Genomic DNA, 26,815 nt, shown 5'->3' on the forward strand with positions numbered 1-26,815 from the left:
ACTGATAGAGTGTCCGCCTACCACATGAGAGGTCCAGGGTTCAAACCCAGGGACTCCTGACCCATGTGGGGAGCTGGCCCATGTGCAGTGCTGATGTGTGTAAGGAGTGCCATGCCATGTAGGGGTGTCCCCTATATAGGGGAGCCCCACATGCAAGGAGTGTGCCCCGAAAGGAGAGCCTCACCACACGAAAAAAGCACAGCCTGTCCAGGAGTGGCGCTGCACACATGGAGAGCTGACGCAGCAAGATGATGCAACAAAAAGAGACACAGATTCCCAGTGCCACGACAAGAATGCAAAATGCAAACGGACACAGAACACACAGCGAACAGACACAGAGAGCAGACAACCAGGGGTGGAGGGAGAAGGGGAGAGAAATAAAAAATAAACTTTAAAAAATAAATAAGTGGAACTATAGAGTATTAATCTCTGCAACTTGCTTTTTTGTTATTGTTGAAGCTTACATTGCCTATCATTTGGATCATGTATGCAGCCATAATTCACAATATGCCTCATGGTATTTATTGTATGGAATCCACAGTAATTTATTTTTCCATTACCTTGCCAACAAACATTAAGGTTGTTTCCAGTGGGGTTTTTAAAATTATTATAAAGATTGCTGCTATGAACTTTCTGATATATCGCCTCAAACTCATATGCTGAAAGCTTCTTCATGATATGTGCCTAGAAACTTACTGGAACATAAGGTGTATTAGTCAGCCAAAGGGGCGCTGATGCAAAATACCAGAAATGGGTTGGTTTTTATAAAGGGTATTTATTTGGGTAGGAGCTTACAGATATCAGGCCATAAAACAAAAGTCACTTCCCTCACCAAAGTCTATTTTCACGTGTTGGAGCAAGATGGCTGCCGACGTCCGCGGGGGTTCAGACTTCCTGGGTTCCTCTGGGCTCAGTTCCTCTGTTTTCTCCACAAGGTCAGCTGTAGACTATGAGGCTTTCTTGGCTTTGCCTTTCTCCACAAGGTCAGCTGTAGACTATCAGGTGAACAGCTCTGACTCTCTCTCCTGGGGCTCCAGCTTAACACCAGCATCAAACTCCAACATTAAGAACATTTTTTGGAGGAATTGTGAGATGCTGGATGCAAAAGGCCTAGATCACTTTGAAGAGACTATTGATAGCATTATGGATGCTAAAGAGACTTTTTATGATGCCTTAGTAGTAAATGATGAAACTATATTGGAAACCGGAGGAAAGGTGATCCATGTTTTAAAGTTGCAGAGAACGTAGCAAGATTAATTACTAGTTTTTTATGGAAGGCAGAATTTGAAAATGGTAAGCCTGGGCATTTTGCTGAAGAAATTTCCAAAGTAAACCCAGAGAATGTGGCTTGGCTTCTGCTTGCAGCTTATAGCAAAATGTTAGACGAGAGAGATATGCTGAGGACTGAACTGTCGGGCACAAAGAAAACAGAAACTGATTCTGGAAATTCCAAGCGTCTGGAAATCAAGCTCCCAAATGAAAGTGCCCCACTGGAGGACTTAACTAAACTTGGAACTTGTAAATCAGACTTGATTTACATAACATGATGCAGTTATGTCAGAAAGACTTTTGGAAAGTCTTACTGTCTAATGGCTTGGACCCCTGCTTCCTGCATGCTAAACCAACAGACTTTTTGAGAGAGCTGTATGAACAAAACCACTGTCAGTCTGGAATAAAAGGAACATGGAAAGGAGAGATTAAAGGGGAAACAATTTCAAGAGGAAAACCATGGTGAACTATTGTAACTCTAGCAATGGAAGAAATTGTGTCATTGTTTTAGAGGCAGTGGCCACATTGGTTGATGAGGGCAGGGAAAGGGAAGAAGAGATATGATGTGGGGGCATTTTCAGGACTTGGAGTTGTCCTAAATGATATTGCAGGGACAGATGCTGGACATTATATATCCTGCCATAACCCACTGAAGGTACTGGGGGAGAGTGTAAACTACAATGTAAATTATAATCCATGCAATGCAGCAGTACTCCAAAATATATTCACCAAATGCAATCAATGTGCCACAATGATGAAAAAGGTTGTTGATGTGGGAGGAGTGGGGGAGTGGGGAGTTAGGTATATGGGAACCTCTTATATTTTTTAATGTCACATTTTTTGTGGTCTATGTATCTTTTTTAAAAAAAGACAATTAAAAAATAAATAATAAATATTTAAAAAAGAAGAAAACCATGGAAGCTGGGATCTGGAATTAGGGCATGACCTTGGGCCAAGAGAGGAACCCCACCCATGTATAGAGAGAGGGTGAGTTTGCCCCAGCAGTTGAAGAGCGTGGATGCTCCTGTCCGATGTTCGTGGAGAGTTTTGCTGCCTCAGGGTACAGAGAGGGTGGCACACATTCCCCAAGGATTATGGCAATAAGGTCAGCACCCCACAGGTCTAAGAGGGGTGGACCTGTCCCCCAAAGGTTAGGGAAGGCCAGGTGGTCAACTCATTGCTCTGAGAGGGTTGAGCCTGTATGCCAAAGGTTAAGGACAATGTTGTCTTCACATCACTGTACTAGGGGGGTTAAGACTCTAATCCAAAGATTGGGTAAGGTGTGGCAATCACCCAACACTCTTAGTGGGTGAGGTTTGGAGCTTGGTCAACACCCAGATGCTTGATGAGGGTGGAACCAAGAAAATGGCCATTAAGCAAGACTGTGGAAAGGGTGGGTCCCCATATGGCCCCAAGGAGAAGAAACCATCATCTTAAGAATGACTCCCAGACTAAAATAGAATAATTGAATGAAGGATGCCATGCAGGTTTACTGAAATGTAGAGAATTTCCCAGCTCGTCTTTGGACAGCCACTGTCTCCCAGAACTTCTCAAGGACCTTCACTGGCCTTTCATTGGAGGCCCTGGTTGCAGCCTGTCTGTAGAACCTGGACTTGTGCATCCCCACAGTCACGTGAGAGACTCTTATAAAAGCGCATACGATTGACAGATATCTCTTGTTGATTCTGTTTCCCTAGAGAACCCTGACTAATACATAGGGTATACATTGTTTATTTGAATAATGCTAACTTGTTTTCCAAAGTAGGTATATCAATTTATACTGCCACCTAGCACTGAGATCCAATTCTCAATATCCTCAACAAGACTTGATATTGTCATACTGTATTAGTCAGCCAAAGGGGTCCTGATGCAAAATACCAGAAACTGGTTGGTTTTTATAAAGGGTATTTATTTGGGGTAGGAGCTTACAGATACCAGGCCATAAGCATAAGTTACTTCCCTCACCAAAGTCTATTTTCACATGTTGGAGCAAGATGGCTGTCAACGGCTGCGAGGGTTCAGGCTTCCTGGGTCCCTCCCTTCCAGGGTCTTGCTTCTCTCTGGGTTCAAGGTTCCTTTCCTCCCAGGGCTTGCTTTTTCCTGGGCTCAGAGTTCCTCTCTTCTTGGGGCTGGCTTCTTTTTCCTCTGTGAGTTTACTTCCCAGGACTTAGCTTAAGGCTTCAGCATTAAACTCTAACATCAAAATTCACCATTAAAAACCCTCAGCTCTGTCCTTTGCCACCCCTTGGTGGGTGGGGACTCAACGCCCCAATGACATGGCCCAATCAAAGCCCCAATCAGATCTCAATCATGCCCAGGCACAGACCAGATTACAAACATAAGCCAGTATCTTTTTTTGGAATTCATACCATATCAAACTGCTACACATACTTTTAGATTTTTGTCTAATTTAGTAGGTATAAAATGGCAACATATTTTCAGTTTCATTTGCATTTCCTTGATTATCAGTGAGGTTCGGCACCTTTCCATATTCTATTCGGCTTTCCTCATTGACAAACTTTGCCCATATTTCTACTGAGTTGCTTTTTCCCTTATTTTCTCAAGTTCTTATTTGTCTTTATTTCTTAATTAAGAATTCTTCATATATTCTGTAGACTAAACCCTGATCAATTGTGTATGCGATTCAATATTTTCTCCTAGTTTCAGAGTGCCTTTTTACTTTCACATATGGTATCTTCTCATGAACAGAAGTTCTTCACTGTAATGTATATAAACATCGGTATTTTCCTTTTTGACTCACACTTTTTGCATTTTAGGTTATTTGCCCCTGTTTCAAGGTCAAACAGATATTCTCCTTAAATTGGTTTCTTGAATTTATAATCATGTGTGATGTGAGATAGGGATCCAATTTCATTTTTTTGAAATATGGACAGTTGCCCCAGCACCATATATTGAACAATCCCCAATGATATGCTTTGCAAATCCTGTCAAAAAGCAAGTTTCTATAAATGCGTGGGTGTTTTCTAAATTCTCAACTATGTTTCATTTGTTTATTTGTTTTATGTTGGTGCCATGACAAAACTATTTTAATTACCCTCTACGCTGGAAGTTATACTATTTCTATTCTTTTAGTGATTACTCTATACAGTTATATTTTAACATGCAAGCTTAACCAAAAGACTAAAATTAATCAATATTTTTACCTTCCTCTCAAACATTTCAGAACATTAGAACATCAACTTTGATCACTCTTCCTCCAAGCTTATGTGCTTTTACTATGCAATGTTTTACTCAACCTTTTTTTTTGTGATAGAGGCTGCTAGTTGCCTTCCCTAGAGATTCCAGCCTTCAGTGTTTGCTGAGCGCATGACCACCTGCGTAAAGACTATATTTCCCTGGCAAGCAGATATAGCTCAAATGGTTGAGTGCTTGCTTCCCATATATGAGATCCTGGGTTCAATCCACAGTACCTCCTAAAAACAAAACAAACACTACTATAAAATTATTGTGACTCTAGCAATGGAAGAAATTATATCATTGATATGGAGACAGTGGCTGTGAGAGTTGCTGAAGGCAGGGAGAGGTAAAAAGAGGTGTGATATTGAGGCATTTTCAGGACTTGGAGTTGTCCTTGATGATATTGCAGGGACAGATACAGGACATTTTATATCCTGTCATAACCCACTGAACAGACTGGAAAGAGTGTAAACTGCAACATAAACTATAATTCATGCTGTGTAGCAATGCTCCAAAAGGTACTCATCAAATGCAATGAATGTACCACATTAATGAAAGAAGCTGTCAATGTGAGAGGAGTGGGGGGTGTGGGAAGTGGGGTACTTAGGAACCTCATATTTTTTTAATGTAACATTTTGTGTGATTTATGTATCTTTAAAAAAATGTAATAAAAAAAGGAAAACAAAACAAACAAGTGAAAAAAACAACTCTCACTGGGGAATGGATGTAGCTCAATGGTTGAGCACCTGCTTCCTATATATTAGGTCCTGGGTTCAATATCTGGTAACTCCTAAAAATTTTTTTAAAGAAGACTATATTTCCCAACTTCCCTTGCATGAAATTATGGCCATGAGACTAAGATCTGACCATTGGGTTAAAAAGATAAGTGTTTTGTGGCCACTTCCAGAAGATTTCCTTAAAAGACAATTGGAAAAAAACAACAAAAGGAGACAATTTGCATATGTCCTTTGCCTCTTCTTTCCTATGATGGCTGGAGGTTCGATTAAGGATAAAGCCAACACCTAGAAGAGCAGATAATTGGTAGCAATATAGTCCCAGATAACTATGAAACCACTAAATCAGTTCTGAATTACCTATATCCAGACATTTACATGAGAGTGAAGTAAACCTCTATATCTAGTTGAAGTCACATACTTTGGGATCTGTTACTCACATCTGAACCTAGTCATAACTAAACCCTGTTTTTTTAACCCAAGTTAGATGTTAGTAGCACTGTTGCTGTTGTTGTCGACAATCAATGGTTCTTTAAATTCCCTGCATATTTACCTATCTTAACTCACCATTCCTTCTTGCAACTTAGATCATACAATTTGGAATAATTTTCCTTATGCCTGAACTATGTCATTTAGAAATTCCTTCAGTGAAGATATCTCTTGCCGTTTCTTTGTCTGAAATTGCCTATATTTCCTACTCATTCTTTCAGAACAATTGTGCTGGGTATAAAACTCTAGATTAACATATTGGAAGCTCCTGTACCACTGTATTCTGGCTTCCATTGTTGGGCAGGAAAATCACCTGAGTCTCATGGTCATTCTTCTATGAGCATTCCTCTACCTGCCTCAATTCTCTTACTAATTTTAAGATTTTCTCTTTGTCTTTGGTATTTAGCTTCACTAATACGTTGTCTAGGTATGGATTTATTTTGAGGTAATCTACTTAGAATTTGTTGGAATTCCTGAATCTGAGAATAGGTTTCCTGTCTCCCATTCTCCATTAACTTTCTGCCAGTCACTAATTTTTTGCCCTTCAACTGCAAATCCATCCTTTACCTTGCTTTGTGTTACTGGAGCTGGACCCTGTAGACATTTCTCCTTAACAGCTGGCTCAATGTTTGACTTTGTCAATACAGAGGACTAGAGAAAAACTGCAAAGATAAATCAGGAAGAAGGTCTTTCCTCCCCTAGTTCAGCATGCTGATTTCTGTGTGGCCACCTATGTCTCAGCAAGCGGGGGCCCAGCAACATTCACCTCAGTGGCCCTCACAGTGCAGCCTTGGTTCACACTCTCCAGCGAGCTTCTCCTCCACTCAGTGGCAGGCTGTTCCTGTAATGCCACCACGGTGGACACCCTCTCACATGTTTCTTTGCCACTAGTAGTCTGCATTTCCTGTGATACCCACAGCCTCGCCTCAAAGGGCTGAACCCCAGCACTGGAGAGAGGAGCCTTCCTCTAAGTTTCTAAATATCTTCCTTGTTCAGTCTACGTCAGTGCCTCAGGTGGTAGCTGCTTTTACCTCTTTTAGTAATTAACTACCTATAAATTTTTTATATTAAAATTTCCCTGTACAAATTACTGGTGTGACTTCTGTATCCTGATACAATCTCTTCCTGAAACGACGATTAAACTTTTTGTCTTCTCACTCTATCCACCATTTCTTTAGCTTTTCCTATCTGCTATCTCTTTGTCTCTTTGTGCTACATTTGCATAGTTTCTTCAGCTCTGACTTCCCCATACTCTAATTCTCCCTTCATTTCTCAGTAATCTGCAGCTTATCCTATCAGTAATTTTAATTTTCATATTTTTCATTTTTAGAAGTCATATTTAGTATTTTTTAAAGCCTGCTTGCTTACAGTTTTATAATTCACTTATTCTTTGGTCATATTTTCATTATCTTATTTCTGTAAACATTATAAACATTTTTGTTTTACTCTTAGCATCTGGTAATTCTAATACATGAAGCAATTATCATCTGATTCTGCTGTCTCTTCCTTCTGCTGGTTCCCCTCATAGTGCCTTGTAGCATTTCAAGATTTTGACTGTGAGCTCATGTGCCTTGGAAATTTATCTGTGGGGATAAGCATAAGCTTAAGCTAAAGCATAAGCTAAAGTTTCCTTCCTTCAGAGAGAATTTGTGCTTGCTACTGCCAGGCAAAATAAATTCTTGACTTGAGGTTTTTCAGACCACACAGTGAATATGAATTTGGGCCACCAGCCCAAGAGAACATTGGCTTGTGGTTGGAAATTCTATATATTTTTGCCCTTCTCCAATCACTACCAAGGTCAAAACAGACAAGATTTCTTGCTGTCCCCCTTTGTATGACAGGTTGCTTTCCTAGTTCACCCTTACACTAAGGATGCACTGTTCCGGATTCCTGGCTTTAGGTGAGGGGATCCTATTAGAGTCTCCGTCTTTATCAGGCCCTGCGCATCCACAAAGCTATCAAAGATGGTGTCGGTGTCTGTGTGGAGCTGGCCCACGCGCAGTGTTGATGCACGCAAGGAGTGCCGTGCCCTGCATAGGGGAGCCCCACGCGCAAGGAGTGCGCCCCATAAGGAGAGCCGCCCAGCACCAAAGAAAGTGCAGCCTGCCCAGGAATGGCGCCACCCACACGGAGAGCTGACACAGCAAGATGACACAACAAAAAGAAAGACAGATTCCCGAGCCGCTGACAACAACAGAAGCGGACAAAGAAGATTCAGCAAATAGACACGGAGAACAGACAACCCGGGTGGGGGGAGAGAAATAAATCAATAAATAAATCTTTAAAAAAAAAAAAGATGGTGTCGGTTTAATTGCACATTCACCATCTCTCTTGCAAAAAATGGCTGAGTGGGGGCAAGACCCTGCCCGAGTGAGCTGTTCTGCGAACCCACAGAGCAGGAGGCTTCAGGGCATTGGTCTGGAGAGAGCTTGACAAAGATAAATTGCTCAAGGTAAAACCCTGAGTTTCTTGCCCTTGAGGCTGGAACTGGGGAATGCTAAGCCCCACCCTCAAGGCAAAAGCCACCAGCAAGCCCCACTCCTGCTAGTCACCCAGCCGCAGGAAGCATTCTCCGAGAGTGGGAGGGTTCTGGTGAAGGGTGGAGAGGGGTTTCCTTTCGGTGGGTTTGGTTGCCTGGACCCACTTTTGACCTTTGAGGAGCACACCAGCTGGCTCGAGGTGACACGAGGAAGAGGGGAAAGGCAAATCTGCTGAGGAGCCTGGTTTCCCTAACCGTCCTGGGATAGAGGAACTCGGCCTGGGAGAAGGCAGAGTCAGGCAAATGATTAGTCTGGTGCTGAAAACTCGAAATTTCAACTCCCCTAAGGGAGGTGGGCAGTAGAAAATGCTTAATAAGCTTCCAAGAGCCTATTTAGGGTCCCCTGGGAGGAGGGGGTGGTCTGGAAGAGGGTTGAGAGTCATTTATTTCTGCGATGGGTTAAGTCACCAGTGTGCCATTTGAGTTTCAAAAGGGAATGTTCACACAGACTATTGTGTGCTGCTGCCCTTCGAGAGAAAGCAATAAGAATAAAAGGGGGGGGACAGACTCCGAATCAGCAGGAATTTATCCAACCGTAGAGTCAACCCTGCCCAAGGGAAAGTGACTAGACAGCTTTGGAAGAGCAAACTGGCCCAACAAGAAAGTTTAGCTTAGTGGAGGTATTTCCACCTTGAATATACAAAGGCCCTAGTTTGATTCCCCGTTTCTCTCAGTGATCCACTGGGATATCAAACAACCAGTTAATACTTCAGGACAGGGAAAACATAGACCTTATTCTGGTATTAGCTTCTCTTGGGTCTCTTAGTTTTCCTTTTAAAAAGGTTACCTTTGTTTTAAAATTTAACTTAATTTCCTTGCTAACACCTGCTTCAAAACCTGCAGAGAGAAGGCTGCAGGGTAATCGATCGATGAACACAGGCAGACTGAGAAGCTCCATGGGGCCTAAGAGAAAAGATGTTTTTCCTTAGTTTTTGTTTGACTGATTGCTTGTGGGTTTGTTTGTTGTTGTTGTTTGTTTGTTTTCTTGTCTTTCTTTCCTCTTTCTCCTCCCTCCCCCCCTCCCCTTTTTTTCAATTAGGTGCTGCTGGCTTGTTTCTTGTTCGCTGTTTCCTCTTCCTTGATTTCCCCTTTTCAGTGAATACTGATTTTTGTCTACCAACGCTATCGCTTTTCCTTCCTACATTTTTCTATCTTCTGCTTTTTGTTGTTCTTACATTCCACATCTGTTTAATCCTCTTTTATTCTGGTTTTTTATTTCTAACTCTTCTATTCTGTTTTTGTTTTTAACTTTTTTCTTTTTGCCCTTTCTTTTCTCTTTCCCTCTCTCCTCATCATTCTGGCCTTTTAATTCATTCTATATACTTCTCTATATTCGGTTTCCCATTTCATTGTAGGTACTCCACTTTTTTATTCCTATTATTGTGCACTGCTTTCATGAGTTAAAAATTCATTTTCTAGGTCTTATATGGTTCCTCCTCTAACTTTTACTATTATTATTACTATTACCCTTTTTCTCTTCTTACCTCTTTTGCTTTCTCTTGCCCTAATCTTTTTCCTTCAAGGGAACATAGATAACAGCAAGGAAACAGAATAAGAAGAACAAAGTGTCAAAGAGAAAACTTAACACACACATGAAAACAGCAACTAAATAAAACTTTAAAGCAGAGAGAGAACCTAATCAACTGAATAAACACATCAAGATAAAAAGATGACCAGACAGCAACAAAAAAACTACAAACCATACCAAGAGGCAGGAAGACATTACTCAGTCCAATGAACAAACTAGAAACCAGGAAGAGATACGGAACATCGAAAAACTAATCAAAGTTGTCCAAACAAATATCATGGACCAACTTAATGAAGTGAAGGAAGAGATTAAGGATATTAAGAAAACACTGGGAGAACATACTGAAGAAATTGTAAACATATATAAAAAGATAACAGATATGATGGTGGTGAATGGTACAATCCAAGAAGTCAAAAATACACTGGAAGCACATAACAGCAGATTTGAACTGGCAGAGGAAAGAATTAGTGATATGGGAGACAGTATATCTGAATCAAACAGACAGTAGAACAGATAGATAAAAAGAAAAACTCCAACAGGGACTTAGGGATTTGAGTGACAATACAAAACACACAAACGTATGCAGTATAGGCAACCCAGAGGGAGAAAAGAAGGGAAAGGAGACAGAAGGAGTGTTAAAGGAAATAATGGCTGAAAATTTCCCAACCCTATTGAGGGAGATGGATGCACCCCAAACAGTATAAATCCCAACAGGCCTACTGTAAGACATATACTTGTCAAACTGTCCAATGCTCAAGACAAAGAGAAAATACTGAAGGCAGCAAGAGAAAAGAGAACCATCATATACAAAGGAAGCTCAATAAGATTAAGTGCTGATTTCTCATCTGAAACCATGGAGGCAAGAAGGCAGTGATATTACATAGTTATGGTACTAAAAGAAAAAAACTTCCAGCCAAGAATTCTCTATTCAGCAAAGCTGGCATTCAAAAATGATGGAGAGTTCAAAATATTCACAGATAAACAGAAACCAAGAGAGTATGCCGATAAGAAACCTGCCCTTCAAGAAAAGGAGTTCTGCAGGTTGAAAGGAAAAAACAGGAGAGAGTTGGAGGAGAGTTTAAGAACAACTAAAAAGACAAAAATAAATAAAAACAACATATGACATATATAAACCCAAAGAAAATATGGCTAGTATAAGTAATTCCTTGAGAACAATAACACTGAATGTTAATGGATTAAACTCACCAGTCAAGAGACACAGATTGGCAAAATAGAGAAGGAAATATGACCCATCTATATGCTGTCTATAAGAAACCCACTTTAGACCCAGGGATTCAAGGAGCCTGAAAGTGAATAGCTTGAAAACAATCTTACAAGCAAACAATAACCAAAAAAGGGCAGGAGCAGCTATACTAATATTGGACAAAATAGACTTTAAATTGCAAAACTATTTTAAGAGACAAAGACAAACACTATATATTAGTAAAAGGGGTCATCTTTGAAAAATAAAGAACAAGCATAAACATTTATGCACCTAACCAGGGCACCTCAAAATACATGAGGCAAACACTGGAAAAACTAAGTGGAGAAATAGATGCCTCTACTTATAGTGGGGGACTTAAATACACCATTATCATGATTAGACAGAGTATCTTGACAGAGAATGAATAAAGAAACAAAGACTTTGAATAATACATTATAGGATCTGGACCTATAGACATATACAGAACACTACATCCAAATACAGCAGGATATACATTCTTCTTGAGTGCACATGGATCACTCTCCAAGATAGACCATATGCTAGGCCATAGAAAAATTCTCAGTGAATTCAGAAAGACTGAAATCATACAAAGTGATTTCTCTGACCACAGTGGAATGAAGCTGGAAATCTGTAAGGGCCAGAGAACCAGATTAGGCACAAAGATATGGAAGTTAAACAATACACTCTTAGACAAACAGTGGATCAAGGTGAAAATTTCAAAAGAAATCAGTAACTACCTTGAAACGAATGAAAATGGCAACACAACATATCAAAACCCATGGGATTCAGCCAAAGCTCTTCTGAGAGGGAAATTCATAGCCATAAATTCATATATCAAAAGAGAAGAAAGAGTTAAAATTGAAGACCTAATTGCACACTTGGAGGAATTAGAAAAGGAACAACAAAGCTATCAAAACTAAAGATCAGGGAAGCAGATTTGGCCCAATGGATAGGGCGTCCACCTACCACATGGGAGGTCCAAGGTTCAAACCCAGGGCCTCCTGACCCATGTGATGAGCTAGCCCACTCACAGTGCTGATGCATGCAAGGAGGGGTGCCCCCCCATGTAGGGGAGCCCCACACGCAAGGAATATGCCCTGTAAGGAGAGCCACCCAGTGCAAAAAAAGTGCAGCCTGCCCAGGAGTGGTGCCACACACACGGAGAGCTGATGCCAAGATGATGCAACAAAAAAGAGACATAGATTACTAGTGCCACTGACAAGAATACAAGCAGACACAGAAGAACACACAGCAGGGAAACGGACTTTGGCCCAGTGGTTAGGGCGTCCGTCTACCATATGGGAGGTCCGCGGTTCAAACCCCGGGCCTCCTTGACCCATGTGGAGCTGGCCATGCGCAGTGCTGCTGCGCGCAAGGAGTGCCGTGCCACGCAAGGGTGTCCCCCGCGTGAGGGAGCCCCACGCGCAAGGAGTGCGCCCGTGAGGAAAGCCGCCCAGCGTGAAAAGAAAGAGCAGCCTGCCCAGGAATGGCGCCGCCCACACTTCCCGTGCCGCTGACGACAACAGAAGCGGACAAAGAAACAAGACGCAGCAAAGAGACACCAAGAACAGACAACCGGGGGAGGGGGGGAATTAAATAAATAAATAAATCTTTAAAAAAAAAAAAGAAGAACACACAGCAAATGGACACAGAGAGCAGACAACTGGGGGGGGGCGGGGAAGGGGAGAGAAATAAATTTAAAAAACTAAAGATCAAAGCTACAAAGAGTCAGCATACACCCTCAGATTGAAAGCCAATTTCAAATTTAGGATATCTCTAGATGAATAAATTAGCACTACTTGAATAGTTGCATTAGTCAGCCAAAGGGCTGCTGATGCAAAATACCAGAAATCGGTTGGTTTTCATAAAGGGTATTTATCTGGGGAAGGAGCTTACAGATACCAGGCCATAAAGCATAAGTTACTTCCCTCACCAAAGTCTATTTTCATATATTGGAACAAGATGGCTGCTGACAGCTGTGAGGGTTCAGCCTTCCTGGGTCTTGCTTCTCTCTGGGTTCAAGGTTCCTTTCTTCCCAATAGTCACTACTTCCCAAAAGTCCTTTCTACAGTAGTCACTGTTTTATATGCTTAGGACATATTAATGAACAAAATAGAAAAAGTTCACCATCTTCATGGGGCTTATGTCTAGCAGGGGAAGGCAAACAAAATGAAGAAAATTTTATAGTAGGCAAGAAAATAATTCTATCAGTTTGATATGGTTATGAATTTCAAAAATAGATATGGGATTATGTTAGTAATCTGGTCTGTACCTGGGCGTGATTAAGTCATGATTAGGGCTTTGATTGGGCCACGTCATTGGGGCGTGAATCCTTGGTGGGTGGGGACTCACAGACAAAAGACACGGCAAAGGACAGAGTTGAGGGTTTTTGATGTTGGAGTTTGATGCTGAAGCCCAAAGCTGGAGCCCCAGGAAGTAAGCTCACAGAGGAAACAGAAGCAAGCCCCAGGAGGAGAGGAACACTGAGCCCAGGAAGAAGCAAGCCCTGGGTAGAGAGGAACCCTGAACCCAAAAAGAAGCAAGACCCTGGAAGAGAGGAACCCAGGAAGCCTGAACCCTCACATACGTCAGCAGCCATCTTGCTCCGACACATGAAAACAGACTTTGGTGAGGGAAGTAACTTATATTTATGACCCGGTATATGTAAGCTCCTACCCCAAATAAATACCCTTTATAAAAACCAACCGATTTCTGGTATTTTGCATCACCACCCCTTGGCTGACTAATACAATAATAGTGCTACCAGAGAAAAGAGAAAACATAACAGGGGGTGGGTCAGATTGGAGGATTAATTAGAGTATAAGATGTAGGGTAGGACCTTACTGAAACGATGTAGAGAAAAAGTGGTCAGGGCAGAGGGAAAAGACAATGCAAAGATGCTAAGGCAAGAACGTGCCTGGGTGAGTTCAAGTGATAGCAAGAGGCCAGTGTGGCTGATGAGCAAGGTGGAGGGAGAGTGGTGGAAGATGAGGCCAGAGAGGGAACAAGGACAGGTCAAACAAGGTCTTAGGCGCCACTGTAAGGGCTTCAGCTTTTTAATTCAGAGCAGGAGAGAAGCCAGCGCAGGGCTCTAGGGAGAGAAGCAACATGCTTTAACTTACAGTCTAAAAGGACTTCTCCGTCCAGTGGGTTGAGAATAGACTGGTTTTTACTCTAAGTAAAATGGGGGTTTCTGCTTTCATGTAACTTTTGGCCTCTGAAGATTCCCTACCTTCTTGAAAGCTCAGGATATATTTTTCTTTGTTGTCAGTGGGGAGGCTGTTCAGAGTACCTAGTCCGCTTCCCTGCTGGAAGTAGAAGTCATTCCACCAGTTTCCTAAACACAGCACAAAGCTGTTGTCAAATAGTGTGGAAAAGGCCTGAACAATTTTTTAAAAATGATTAAGGGGAGCGGATTTGGCTCAACTGAAAGAGCGTCCACCTCTTATATAGGAGGTCCAAGGTTCAAACCCAGGGCCTCCTGGCCCGTGTGGTGAGCTGGCCTGTGCACAGTGCTGATGTGTGCAAGGAGTGCCATGCCATGCAGGGATGTCCCCCACATAGGGAAGCCCCATGCACAAGGAGAACGCCCCACAAGGAGAGCCACCCAGAAAAAAGTGCAGCCTGCCCAGGAGTGGCACCACACACACAGAGAGCTAACGCAGCAAGATGACACAACAAAAAAAGACACAGATTCCCGGTACAGTTGACAATAATGCAAGCGGACACAGAAGAACACACAGCGAATGGACACAGAGAGCAGACATCGGTCGGGGGGGTGGGGGGTGAAGAGAAATTTTTTAAAAAAATTTTTAACTAAAAATAAAAGTCATCAAAAGAATAAAACAAAGGACTGGAAATAACTGAAAAAATGAAACCAATTTACAGTATGACAAAGCAGAAAACAGAAAAGGATTAGAAATTATTAAGAATTTTTAATTAAAAAAAAAGAATTTTTAAGACAAGCACTAAGCAGACCCACACTTGGCAAATGCTATTGCCATACATTCCAAACAGACTCTCTCTTTTAAAAACATAAATTACTAGAATAAAATAGAATGACAAGAAAGCAAATCTTTCAATATTGGCAAGAGGGACAGGGCCCCTGTATGGAGAGGGTGGCTGCAGCTTATAGCCCTGAATTTGCTCCCCAAGATTCCTATAAAACTCACATGGCACTTGCCACCTCTGGATCCCTCCCCGCCCTCAACTATACCTTGCATACATGAAATGCAAACACATGTTTGCCCTGGGATTATTATTTCTTTTATTTTATGTTTTGCCCTAAATTTTCTCCAGTAAACTTGCTATTTCTGCACTAGTAAAAAGTTCTATATAAAATAAAGGTAATCCATAACCTGCAAAGCACCAAAGATTGATAAGGGACAGATTCCCTTATCCAACACACTTAGTTAATACTCACAATAGTGTGCTGAAACTTGTATGCAAGAACAAAAAAAAAAATCACAAAACTAGAATAAGAAACAGATTAGTGTTTGCAAATAAAGTTAATTTTTAAAAAAAGAAATCAAAAGGTTGAGCATAAGACATGCAGCCTACCTCCAAGGGTCTCACAATCTACAGTTAATAAGCACCACCCCTTAATAACTGGGGTTTTGAGCAAGTTCCTTCACCTCCCTCAGCTTCAGTTTTCTCAACTGTAAAATGGACCAATAATATTATCTATTTTAGAAGACTATTGTACAGATTAACCAGAGTAATGCCACGTAAGGTGCTTAATACAGCACCTGCCACGGTAAGTGCACAGTGACTTTAGACACTAGTCTGTATGTGAGGATTGTGACCACATGACCCTGTATATGGTGAAAGACTGAGTAGTATTATGGAAAAATGAATGGAGCTGCATTAGAGTAGAAGACTACAGGGTTTTGGTTTTTTTTTTTTCCATTTTTGAAAGTTCCTTTAAATTCTGTTAGTTTTATGATTTTTAAAAAATCAATTTGATTCCAACTTATACTGAGCACCTACTCTGTGCCAAGTGTAGATGTGAACAGAGTTTCTGCTCTCAAGGGGCTCACAGTATAGTGGGTGATTCATTTATCATGCATTCAACAAGTATTTATTGAGCACCTACTACGTCAACAAACAAACCAGGTAATTACAGATTGTGGTATGTTATGAAAAAAATAAACAGGGTGACAAAATTATCTGGTGGTGGAAATGAGCCCACATTAGAAAAGGCGATCAAGAGAGGACTCTCTGAAGAAGAGATATTTGAGCTGAGACATAAAGGGTAAGAATAGGCAATCATCTCAGAAACCAGCAGAAAGTTTTCTGAGTGGAGCAAATGGTAAGTGCAAAGCCTGTAGTTGGAAAGAGTAGGCATTGCAGGAACAGAAAGGGGGCCAATGGGCTGGAGCGATGGGTGAGGGGAGGAGTGGCAGTGATGTGGCTGGAGGGACTGGCAAGAGCCCTGCCGGTTTTTGTAAGGAATTTATATTTTTTTGAAGATTTATTTTTTTTATTTACTCCCGCACCCACCCACCTCCACCCCCCATCGTTGTTTTGCACTCGCTGTCTGCTCTGTGTCCACTTGTTGTGTGCTCATCTTCTTTTTAGGAGGCACTAGGAACCAAACTTGTGACCTCCGATGTGAAGGGAGGTATCCATTGGCTTTAGTTACCTCCATTTCCTGCTTGCTGTGTCTCTCATTGTGTTTCCTCGTTGTGTCTCTTTGTTGCATCATCTTGCTATGTCAATTCTAGATTTTATTCTGAGAGAATGGGGAGCCACCAAAGATTTTCAGCATGAGTGGCATATTGATTTTTGGGTTTTGAAAAGGTCACTTTGCTGTGTGAAGAACGGATGGTAGGAAGGCAGGAATGAAGGTCATATGGTGGTTTGAAGCTGTACATACCCTAGAAAAACATATTCTTAAATTTAATGCATTCCTGTAGGTGTGGACCCATTGTAAGTAAGACCTTGTGATGAGGCTATTCAGTTAAAGTGTGTCCCACCTCAATCAGGATGAGTCTTAATCCTTTATTGGAGTCCTTCATAAAATGAAATTCAGACAGAAAGGGGAGAAAGCCACAGAGGAAGCAACCAGAAGCTGAAATCAACAGAACTGGCAGAGAAGGGAGAGACCAGGAGGCACCACCGTAGCCAGTCTCAGAACGCCAGTCATTGGGGAGAAAGCACCACCTTGATGATGGTATGATTTGGGCTTTCTTTTACCCTCAAAACCATAAGCAAATAAATTCCCATTGTTTAAACCTGCCCATCTCCTGGTATTTGCTTGAGAAGCCTAGGAAACTAAAACAGGCCAGAAGGCTGATTAGTAGTTACTGCCCTATCAGGAGGTGATGATGGTTTGAATTAGGGTGTTGGCAGAAAAAGAATTCGGTGGATCAAAGTGTATTTTGTAATAAGACTTGACAAGAATTGCAGATGGAGTGCATATGGGAAGAGAGAGAAAGCAAAAATGAAGAATAATGCTGAAGTGTTTTAGCTACAACTGGGGGCTAGCTGGCAGTGCTGTTTACCACAAGGGGAAGACTGGGAGAGAGGAAGAAGTTTCTCAAGCGTCAGTGTGAACATGTTAAATTTGAGATGCCTATGAGACACCTGAGTGAAAACGTCGAGGGGACAGTTTGATACATGAGTTTGGAGTTCAAGATAGAGATATAAATTTGAAAGTGATTAGAGAGAAGAGGATATTTGAAACCTCATTCTAGAAGAGTTCACTTAGGAAGTATGGCCAGAGAAGAGGGTCAAGGATTGAGGCCTGAGCTGGTCAACATTTAGAGAATGATCAGTGGAAGAAAGAAGCACTGGCTAGAGACAAGGTGGGAATGGTCAGAGGAGAGGGCAAAGCTAAGACGTTGTCAAGAGAGTCAAGGGAAAGATGGAGGGTGTGAAGATGAGCCAGCTGTGCTGGCTGCAGCTGCTGGTGACAGGAGAGCCACCAATGAACCTAGCCACATGGGAGTGCCGGGTAGTTTGCAAGAGTATCTTCCATGGACTCGTGGAACAGACGCCAGATTGGAGAGGTCTGAAGAGGGAGTGGGAGCTGAGGGAGTGGGGCAGTGGGTGCAGGCCACGTGGTGGAGAGGTGCAGACATGAAGTGCAGACTCTAGAAGAGGAGAAGACATGTATGGCTGATAAATATACAAAGAGACGTCCAACTGCATTAGTGACCAGGGAAATGAAAATCCAGGACACAAGGAGATACCATTTTACAGCCAGCTGGGAAATTTTTTGAAGTTTGACAATACCAGGTGTTGGGAAGGAAGAGGATTGTGGATCCACGGAGTGTCTGATGTGCTGCTGGTGGGACTGTAAATTCATGGAACTGCTTTGGAAGACAGTTTGGCAAGACCTCACGACGCTGCTCACGATGCTGAACATTCACAGCCCTGGCCCCAGCTATTCCTCCTTGCTCGTGTGTAACAGAGACACAGACAAGAATATTCACAGCGGCAGAATTCACAGTAGCAAAAACCTAGAAAAATCCAAATGCCTTGACGGGAGACTAGGTGAATAATCTGGGATATTCACCAACGGAGTGTTATATAGTGATCGAATGAATGAACTCCAGCGGCATGCAGCAGTACTGATCAATCTTAAAATACAGGATGTGAAAAAAGTTCAAAAAGGTTACATACATCATAATACCATCTTCATAAAGTAAAAAAACAAATAAATTATATATATACATGCATACATTTTAAGGATAAATTTGGATGTGATAAAATCAAGTAAAAGAAAGCAAGGGAATGATAAACACATGACTGAAGATAGGGTAAGGTAGTAAATGATGCTGATTACACTAAAATGAAGTATTTTTATATAAAAAAACACATATGGGAACTCAATCAAATCTTAATCTAACCACTAGTTTCAGAAAAAGATGGGCATAGGGAAACATGTTCAAAAACACTAAAGGAAACCCAGGAAATTCACCAATCAGAAAAATCTAGAATGTGGGAAACACTACAGGGCAAGCAACCCAGTTTTTTCAATTTCTTCAAGAAAGAAATTGAACAGAAAAGTAGGTGGGTGTAGCAGTTTGATATGGTTATGAATTCCAAAAATAGATATTAGATTATGTTTGTAATCTGGTCTGTACCTGGATGTGATTAAGTTATAATTAGGGCTTTGATTGGGCCACATCATTAGGGCGTTGAGTCCCCACCCACCAAGGGGTGGGGACTCACAGATAAAAGGCATGACAAAGGACAGAGCTGAGGGTTTTTGATGTTGGAGTTTGGTACTGAAGTCTTAAGCTTCACAGATGAACTGTGTCATTCTACTTCTACTTCTAGAAGTAAGCTCACAGAGGAAAGAGAAGCTAGCCCCAGGAAGAGAGGAACCCTGAGCCCAGAAAGAAGCAAGACCAGGAAGAGAAGAAACCATAAGCCTGAACCCTCACAAATGTCAGCAGCCATCTTGCTCCAACATGTGAAAATAGACTTTGGTGAAGGAAGTAACTTATGTTTATAGCCTAGTATCTGTAAGCTCCTACCCCAAATAAACACCCTTTATAAAAACCAACCCATTTCTTTGGCTGACTAATACAGTGGAGAAACTGATAGGTTGAGAGAGAGCCATATGAACCAGATAAAATAAATGGACCTTTGGCTCCTAATTTCAGCAAATCAACTATAAAAACCATTTATGAGATGGCTGGGGATATTTGTACAGAGACTAGATGATTGGGAGTACTAAAGAATTCTTAATATTTTTTTACTTGATAGTGGTATTGTGGTTATTTTTTAAGTCCTTATCTTTTAGAGATACATATTAAAATATTTATGAAAAAATCATAGCACATGTACTGTACTTTTCTCCTGAAACTGTTGTAGTTCCCCTTCCTCTCTCTCTCTCTCACGCACCCCCCACCCCACCCCCACACACATACACACATCTATATACAAAAGTGTTTCTACCCAACAGGATTGAATTTCCAAGGCAAAGACAATTCTTACCTTCTATTTCCAGAAGGCCTTAGGATAGTGTTTTGCATATTGAAGTTACTCAATAAAAATTTGGTGGATTTTTGAAAAAATAGAAAAGAAACATAAGCAAAAGAGGACCATGCATGGTCCAAAGATGAGAAGTGTACCTTGAAACCAAGATGATGTTTAATAATACAATTTTCTACACCTGAGGTCCAAGAGCAAAGTCCCTGGGAGGGAAAAGCGGGGTGCAAAGGTGCCACAACCACTGGCAAGGGGGCCTTCCTTGGAGAAGGTGCAGACACCCCCTTAGGCTGGGCCCCTCTGACCTGCACTCCCAGCACAATTGTAACCAGCTTACTACGTGTGTTGTCATCTGCCCAGTGTCCGTCTCCATCACCAGACTGGGGGACCCACGCCGTCGCCAGACATGTGGCTGAGCTGGGCAAGGGCTTGAGAGCCCAAAGGAAAAAAGCGTCTGCGCTGTCCAGGGGCGGAACAGCACGGGTCACAAGAGGGCGCCAGGGGCAGGAAAACCCACTAGAGATTCATCGAAGCAGAAACCCGGAGGGATGCTGAGGGCAGTGAGCTGGGTCACACAGTCCAGACCCTCAGAGGAACAATGACGGGGATGCGGAATGGGTCAGGGATGCGACAGAAGGAGGGAACAGAAGGGGGAGAGCAACTGCTCTGCAGCCGCTGCTGCTCTGCAGCCTCAGCTTCCCCTGGCCTTCTGGTGCAGGAGGACATGGGAGACAAGACTGCAGGCAACGCGACTGAGACAGGGTAGAAAACCGGCCCCCCAGCACACTGGGGAGGCTTATGCAGACAAGTAGCTGCGACAACATTTAATGACACAACCCCGGGACGAGGACACCATCAAGCTCATCCACACAAACATGGGAGTCTGGGGTGGGGTGGGGGACTCCTGCTTGCGGCTGGTTGAGGGGCAGGAAGGCCGAAAAGAGTAGCTGGCATCTGCCAGGGTCCCCAAAGATCAGGCGTGTTGGGAAGGGAAGGCTGGCGACGTTCAAAGAGGGGACCAAGTCCTCGAAGAGACATTTCCTTCTGGGCAGAGGGCCGCCCAGGCAAAGGCCTGCAGCTGTGAAGATGTGTTGGTAGGTCTGGTTTCCCTTCCCCTTTTAAAGATGCCCACTAGGGCTGCAGGAGGTCCTGGGCTGAATTCCAGGGGCTGAAAGGAATCTCTTCTCTATCACTGTCCCCTTTGTCAATATGGAAAAAACCCCATTACAGATGAACTGTGCTGTTCTACTTCTAGGAATTTACCCCAGAGCAATAGTCAGAGATGTGTGCCCAGATACACTTACAAAGCTCAAAACAGGGAACCAAATGTCTAACATTAGAGTTAGACAAACTATAGACAATCACTGGTTAAAATACTACATAGTCATCAAAAAGTATTGTAAAAGAGTGGTTAAAGTCAACACGTAATCTTTATATAACCTTTAAACCCATCGCTATATGCCATTTCCTAGTAAGGACCCTGACATTATATTGGGCTTCAAATTTCAGGGAGTTCTGGATCACAGAGTGGTTCAACAAAGGCAATGGAGGAATACTGGTATGGGATACCATTGACAGGGGATATATGGCTGACAGGGAGCTGTACAGAACATATGTCCAGGGTGCATGGCAATGTTTGGATATACTCATAGTGGCAACAATTAAAAACCACAGTAGGGGGGGGTACTGGGTTCCTGGCCAGTGGTGCTCTGTTGTGGTCCCTAGGGGAGCAGCGACAGTCTCCCAGGTGCAGCAGCGGGGACCAGGAGGGAGTGAGGGTTCAACAGTGAGCCCATGACGCTAATGACTAAGCTTGTGAGCTGATAAGCCTAAAATAAGAACAAGGCCTAGAGCAGCATTGTGCCTGGGAATTTCCTCCTGTCAGCCTTCATGTTACTCAAATGTGGCCAGTCTCGAAGCCAAACTCAGCATGTAAATGCAATGCCTTCCCCCCAGCGTGGGACATGACACCCGGGGATGAGCCTCCCTGGCACCGAGGGACCACTATCAACTACCAACTGATGATGCAACTGGAAAATGACCTCATATGGAAGGTTCAACGTGGATCAGCGGAATATCCCTGTCTACATAAAATAACATGACTTTAAAACGCTGTTTGACCTAATGTAAGAGGGAAATGGAAAAGAGAAATGAGTTTATATGGCTACGAGTCTCTAAAAAAGAGTCTGGAGGCTGTCAGAAGGATTGCCCTTATGCACAACTGAGCAGAGTCTGAGAGACAGATAAAGCAGATACAACCCCCAGATATCAGTTCCTTCGAGGGCTAAAGAGACCCATGGGAGTTATGGTCATGGCCGATGGGGTTAACTACCAGGTCAGATGGCTCCTCTTTGGAACTGGTGTTTATGTGTGACGAATCTGGACTCAGATGGGATCTCTCTTCATAAGACTTTCATGCTAATGTGCTGGAGGTGCAGTTAGTGTCGGGGTTTAAGATATATTTAGGGGATTTGAATCTCTGGACTGACAATGTGATAGCCAGGTCCTGAGCCTCAACAGACTCCAGCACCTACAATCTGACTTATTGGGCTCACCACACTCAGCTAAGATGGAGTTGAAGAAGGACAACCACCACACCATGGAGCCTAGAGTGATTATAACTGAAAGTGGGAGGATTGCATCCAGCATCCAGGTGGAATCTGAGCCTCCTCTTGACATAGAGGTGTAATGGACACAACCAATCCAATGTCCACATAGAAAAGGTGGCATTGGATTGAGAAAAGTGGACATGATGGCTGATGGGTATGGGGAAAGGCAGGAAGAGATGAGAGGTGGAGGCATTTTGGGACATGGAGCTGCCCTGGATGGTGCTTCAGGGGCAATCACTGGACATTGTAAATCCTCACAGGGCCCACTGGATGGAATGGGGGAGAGTGTGGGCCATGGTATGAGCCGTTGACCATGGGGTGCGGGGGTGCCCAGAGATGTACTTGCCAAATGCAATGGCTGTGTCATGATGATGGGAGGGAGTGTTGCTGGGGGGGAGAGAGGTGGGGTGGGGGTGGTAGGGTTCAATGGGACCTCATATATATATTTTTTTAATGTAATATTATTACAAAGTCAATAAAATAAAAAAATAAAAATAAAAAAAATAAAAAAAAAAAAGAGTGGTTAATGCATGGGACTAGACATATCATACAATAAATGAAAAAAAAAAACAGGCTGCAAAACAATGCAATCCCAGCTTTATGGAGAAAAAGTAAAATACGTTTGAAAAAAAAACTGAAAGGAAATATATCAAAATGTTCCCACTCATCCTTGTCTATTTTCTACCATAAATGTGCTTTACTTAATTTAAAAAAAAAAGTTATTTACTTAAAAAAAAAATAGCGAATGTATTTTTTAAAACCCACTTAACTGAAGACAGGCCCGCCTGGGGTAGTCGGCTCACCTTCTGCAGGATGGGGGTAGGGCAGGCGTCGTCAAACAGGACCGAGTTGAAGACCCCATACACGCCCTCATCAAGGTGGTACTCGAAGGTCTTGGGGGCGGAGCTGTTTTCCTCTGCAGGGAGGGGAGGGGTCAGGGGCCGCAATGACAGGGGAGAGCAGCGGGCAGCCGGCTCGACGGTGGGCTCAGAAGGACAGCAGGTCCCTGAAGGAAAGGGAGGCCCCTTCCTCAACTACGGGGCGGGTCCTGCAGTAGATGACGCGAGGCTCTTCCAGCGTCAGGAACACACGTCCTGGCAACTACACAACCCCACTCGGGACCCAGCCTGCACCCGGGCACTGCAACCCCCCACGAAGGCAGAGCAGCCCACCCAAGCAAGGCTCCGAAAGGTTAGGCCATCTGCTCGGGGGTGACTGGAGCGAGAGGCCAGGACCCTGGCTGGACAAGACAGGAGCCTTTAAAGGGGGCCAGAGTAAGGCTGAGCTTACCTGCCCCCGACACGACCACCCCCCCATGTATGCATACATGTGCCCCTTGTTGCTGTTGGAACCCGCCACCCTCCACGTGGATTTGCTCGAGGGAAGAGCACGCAGACCTGCCTTTGCTCTCCTGCCTGAGGACCCCAGGGCCAAAGGCCCAAGATCTGAGTCCCTGACACCGCCTGCTCCCAGGGCTGCCGAGGACTGCTCTGATCTGGAAGGGCTGGCAATGTGGGCAGCTCTGGACCAGCCCAGCCTGAATCTGAATCCTAGCACTGCCCCTTATCCGCTAGTGACTTTGCCTCTCTGAGCCCATGTTCTGTTACCTGTAAAGTGGACTTAAAAAATAAGTTGCCAAAAATAAATAAGTAAATAAATAAGTTGTCATTACATTATAAGAATCAGTGGGGTGAGTAAGAGCCTGTATTTTGTAGAGGAGACAGGCATGGGGTCAAATCCTGGCTTTACCTCTTACTAGCTATTAAGCAATTCACTTGGATTCTCTTTGGCACTCAATTTTCTCACTTGTGAAATGGAATTAATAAAGTACCTATTCTCCCTAAAGTTTTTCTCCTCAATTAGTCTTCACAAAATATGAACATGCCTAGGGAAAAAAAAGATGCCAAGTAAGTGTCTTTGGAGTGAAAGGACTTGAATTTATAACTCCCTAAAGCAAGGCTCCATTCTCCAGATTTCCTCACCCCCTGCCACTGAACCTAAAACCAGACCCTGCTCAGCCAGCCACTGCCAGGGAGAACAGGGGTCCCCCGCCCACCTGGCACCCACCTTCCCTGCCGGGCTGGTCCAGAAGAACCTCCTTCTTGGCGACGATGCTGATTGCCAAGGTGAAGGCCGAGGTCACGTAGTAGCGCCCCAGCTCGGCAAGGATGTCCACACCACACCCCTCGGGGAAATACAGGTCCAAGGCTGAGTTGATCACAGAAGCAATCTGGGTGGGAGGGGTTGGGGGGGCACAATTATGTGATTTAAATGCAAGATTTATCCTGAAGGCTTGCTACAGTTCCAAGCCCATTTCTTGAAAGCTGCTTCGATTTCAGGAAGAAGGATTTGGCAGCAGCTGCGGCCCCAGCTGGTAACTGAAAGCAGCTGGCCAGGGAAGTAGGGGGGGAAGGATGTGGATGGAGATCCTCATCTTTGCATAAATCACTTCCCTCCCTGTCCCCCACAGTGGGACGGGGCACTCTTATTATAACACTTGGCACTCAGGTTCTGGAAGCCCTGATGTGGCGCTTTCGTTCATAAATAACCAATTTGTTAAATAACACAGTTTGATGACAGAAAATTCAGAAAATACAGGGAAGGAAAAAGAAGATAAGAATCACCCCTAATTCCATCAGAGGAAGCTAATCAGTGTTAACTTTTGGAGTAGCTCCCGTGATTCTTTTCTATACATACAAGCACTATTCTTTTATTATAAGCAGGAGGGGGCTGTGTACGGTTTTTTCCTTTTTCCTGAGTATGTTTTTAAAACCTATTTTACTCAATAGACTGCTAATGATCTCCCCTGTGTAATATTTTCATCATAAGAACATACGATAATTTAACTAATTTCCAATTGTTAGATGGATCAGGAAAGTCCACAGCCTTCTGTTACAAAAGTGCTGCAATGCTCGTCTTTGAGTCTAATTCTTTGTGTACATCCCCAATCGTTTCCTTAGGGTCAATTCCTAGACATGGTTATTACAGGATATGAGGCGCTTTTTAAGGAGAAGCGACCACTAGTGGTTGGAGGAGGAATTGAAGTGACACCATTTTCCTGGGTTTCATCTCACAGGTGGGAAGGAGACAGGTGGACTGTGAGTGGACACCAAGGTTGGCTTTTCCTTCCCCTGCCCTCCGGTCAGTGAATAAGGGGTACCCAGGTCAAGGTCAAGGAGCCTTAGGAGTTATGCAAATATGTTGCAGGGGCCTGGCGAAAGGCCTGGGGGGGAGTCAGGCAGAACTGCGTATGCAGCTGGGCTCTGCCTGAGACTCAGGAGGGGACTTAGCTCTCTGAGCTTCCGTTTGCTCAGAGGTAATATGGGGATAATAAGTGAGAAGATCCAGATAAAGCACCACAGAGGCTCCACCCCCAGCGGGGTTCCCTGTGAATATTACACCCCTCCCGGCCCCCATCCTGCCCCACCCAAGCCCAGGATGCTTCCAGCCCCCGAGGTACCTCTTCGAATCTCACTTTGGCCCCTTCCACGCCAGGGAACCCGCCGCCAAGGTCCAGGATGTGCATCCTGTGGCCCAGCTCGGTGCCCATTTCAAACACAAGCCGGGCATCTGCGATGGACCGAGCGTAGGCCTGAGGGTCAGGACAGCCACTGCCAATGTGAAAACTGGGGAAGGAGAGAGAGCCCTGGCTCACATGCCAGGCCCCAGGGTGCTATCCCCCTGGCCCCAGCCAGGAGCGACCCTGGCACCCCAGCTGGTCAGGCAGTATCTCTAGCAGGCTCATGGGACACTGTGCCCACTTTACAGATGCAGGGACAAAGGCCAGGCAGGTGAAATGGGTTGCCAAAGGCCATGTGACAAGTGAGGAGTTGACAGGAGGCTACTTCCGAGGTCTTTTGGCAGTTGGTGCACCTCTCATCTCTCTGTGCAGCCCCTGGGGCTGAGCTTTTTAGGATGAGGGCCAAGGCCCCAGAGTCAGCCAGCGCTGGATGTGTCTCTTTATCAGAAGCGTGACTTTGGCAAGTTACTTAACCTGCCTGTGTTTCAGTTTACCCATCTTTAAAATGGGGATAAGGCCTTGTACCACACTAACCTGTGAGATAATGTACGTGAAGCACAGTGCCCTGCATAGCCTAAGAAAAGAATAAATGAAAACTCTATTGCTAGGTCATTACCATTACTTCTTCCATATCCCTGCAAGAAAAGAGACAGGGACAAGGATGTGCTGCACAACTTTGGGGCTACAACCTAAGAAACCCTGATGAAATCAAGTCCTTGGGGGAAACATACTGGGCCAGACATTTTGAAGGCTGTGGG

At 43.7% G+C, this 26,815-nt stretch overlaps 1 protein-coding gene across 1 annotated transcript in view; it reads right to left on the reverse strand.

Annotated features, from left to right (window-relative positions):
• AZIN2 (antizyme inhibitor 2) overlaps positions 1-26,815 on the reverse strand; it is a 45,228-nt gene that overhangs the window by 8,273 nt on the left and 10,140 nt on the right. The window contains 3 exon segments of the mRNA NM_001293731.1: positions 23,341-23,453; positions 24,605-24,767; positions 25,998-26,163. Of these exon segments, the coding sequence (NP_001280660.1) occupies positions 23,341-23,453; positions 24,605-24,767; positions 25,998-26,163 (442 nt within the window).

The sequence above is a fragment of the Dasypus novemcinctus genome, chromosome 9, assembly GCF_030445035.2.
Source record: "Dasypus novemcinctus isolate mDasNov1 chromosome 9, mDasNov1.1.hap2, whole genome shotgun sequence".
NCBI classification, from domain to species: domain Eukaryota; kingdom Metazoa; phylum Chordata; class Mammalia; order Cingulata; family Dasypodidae; genus Dasypus; species Dasypus novemcinctus.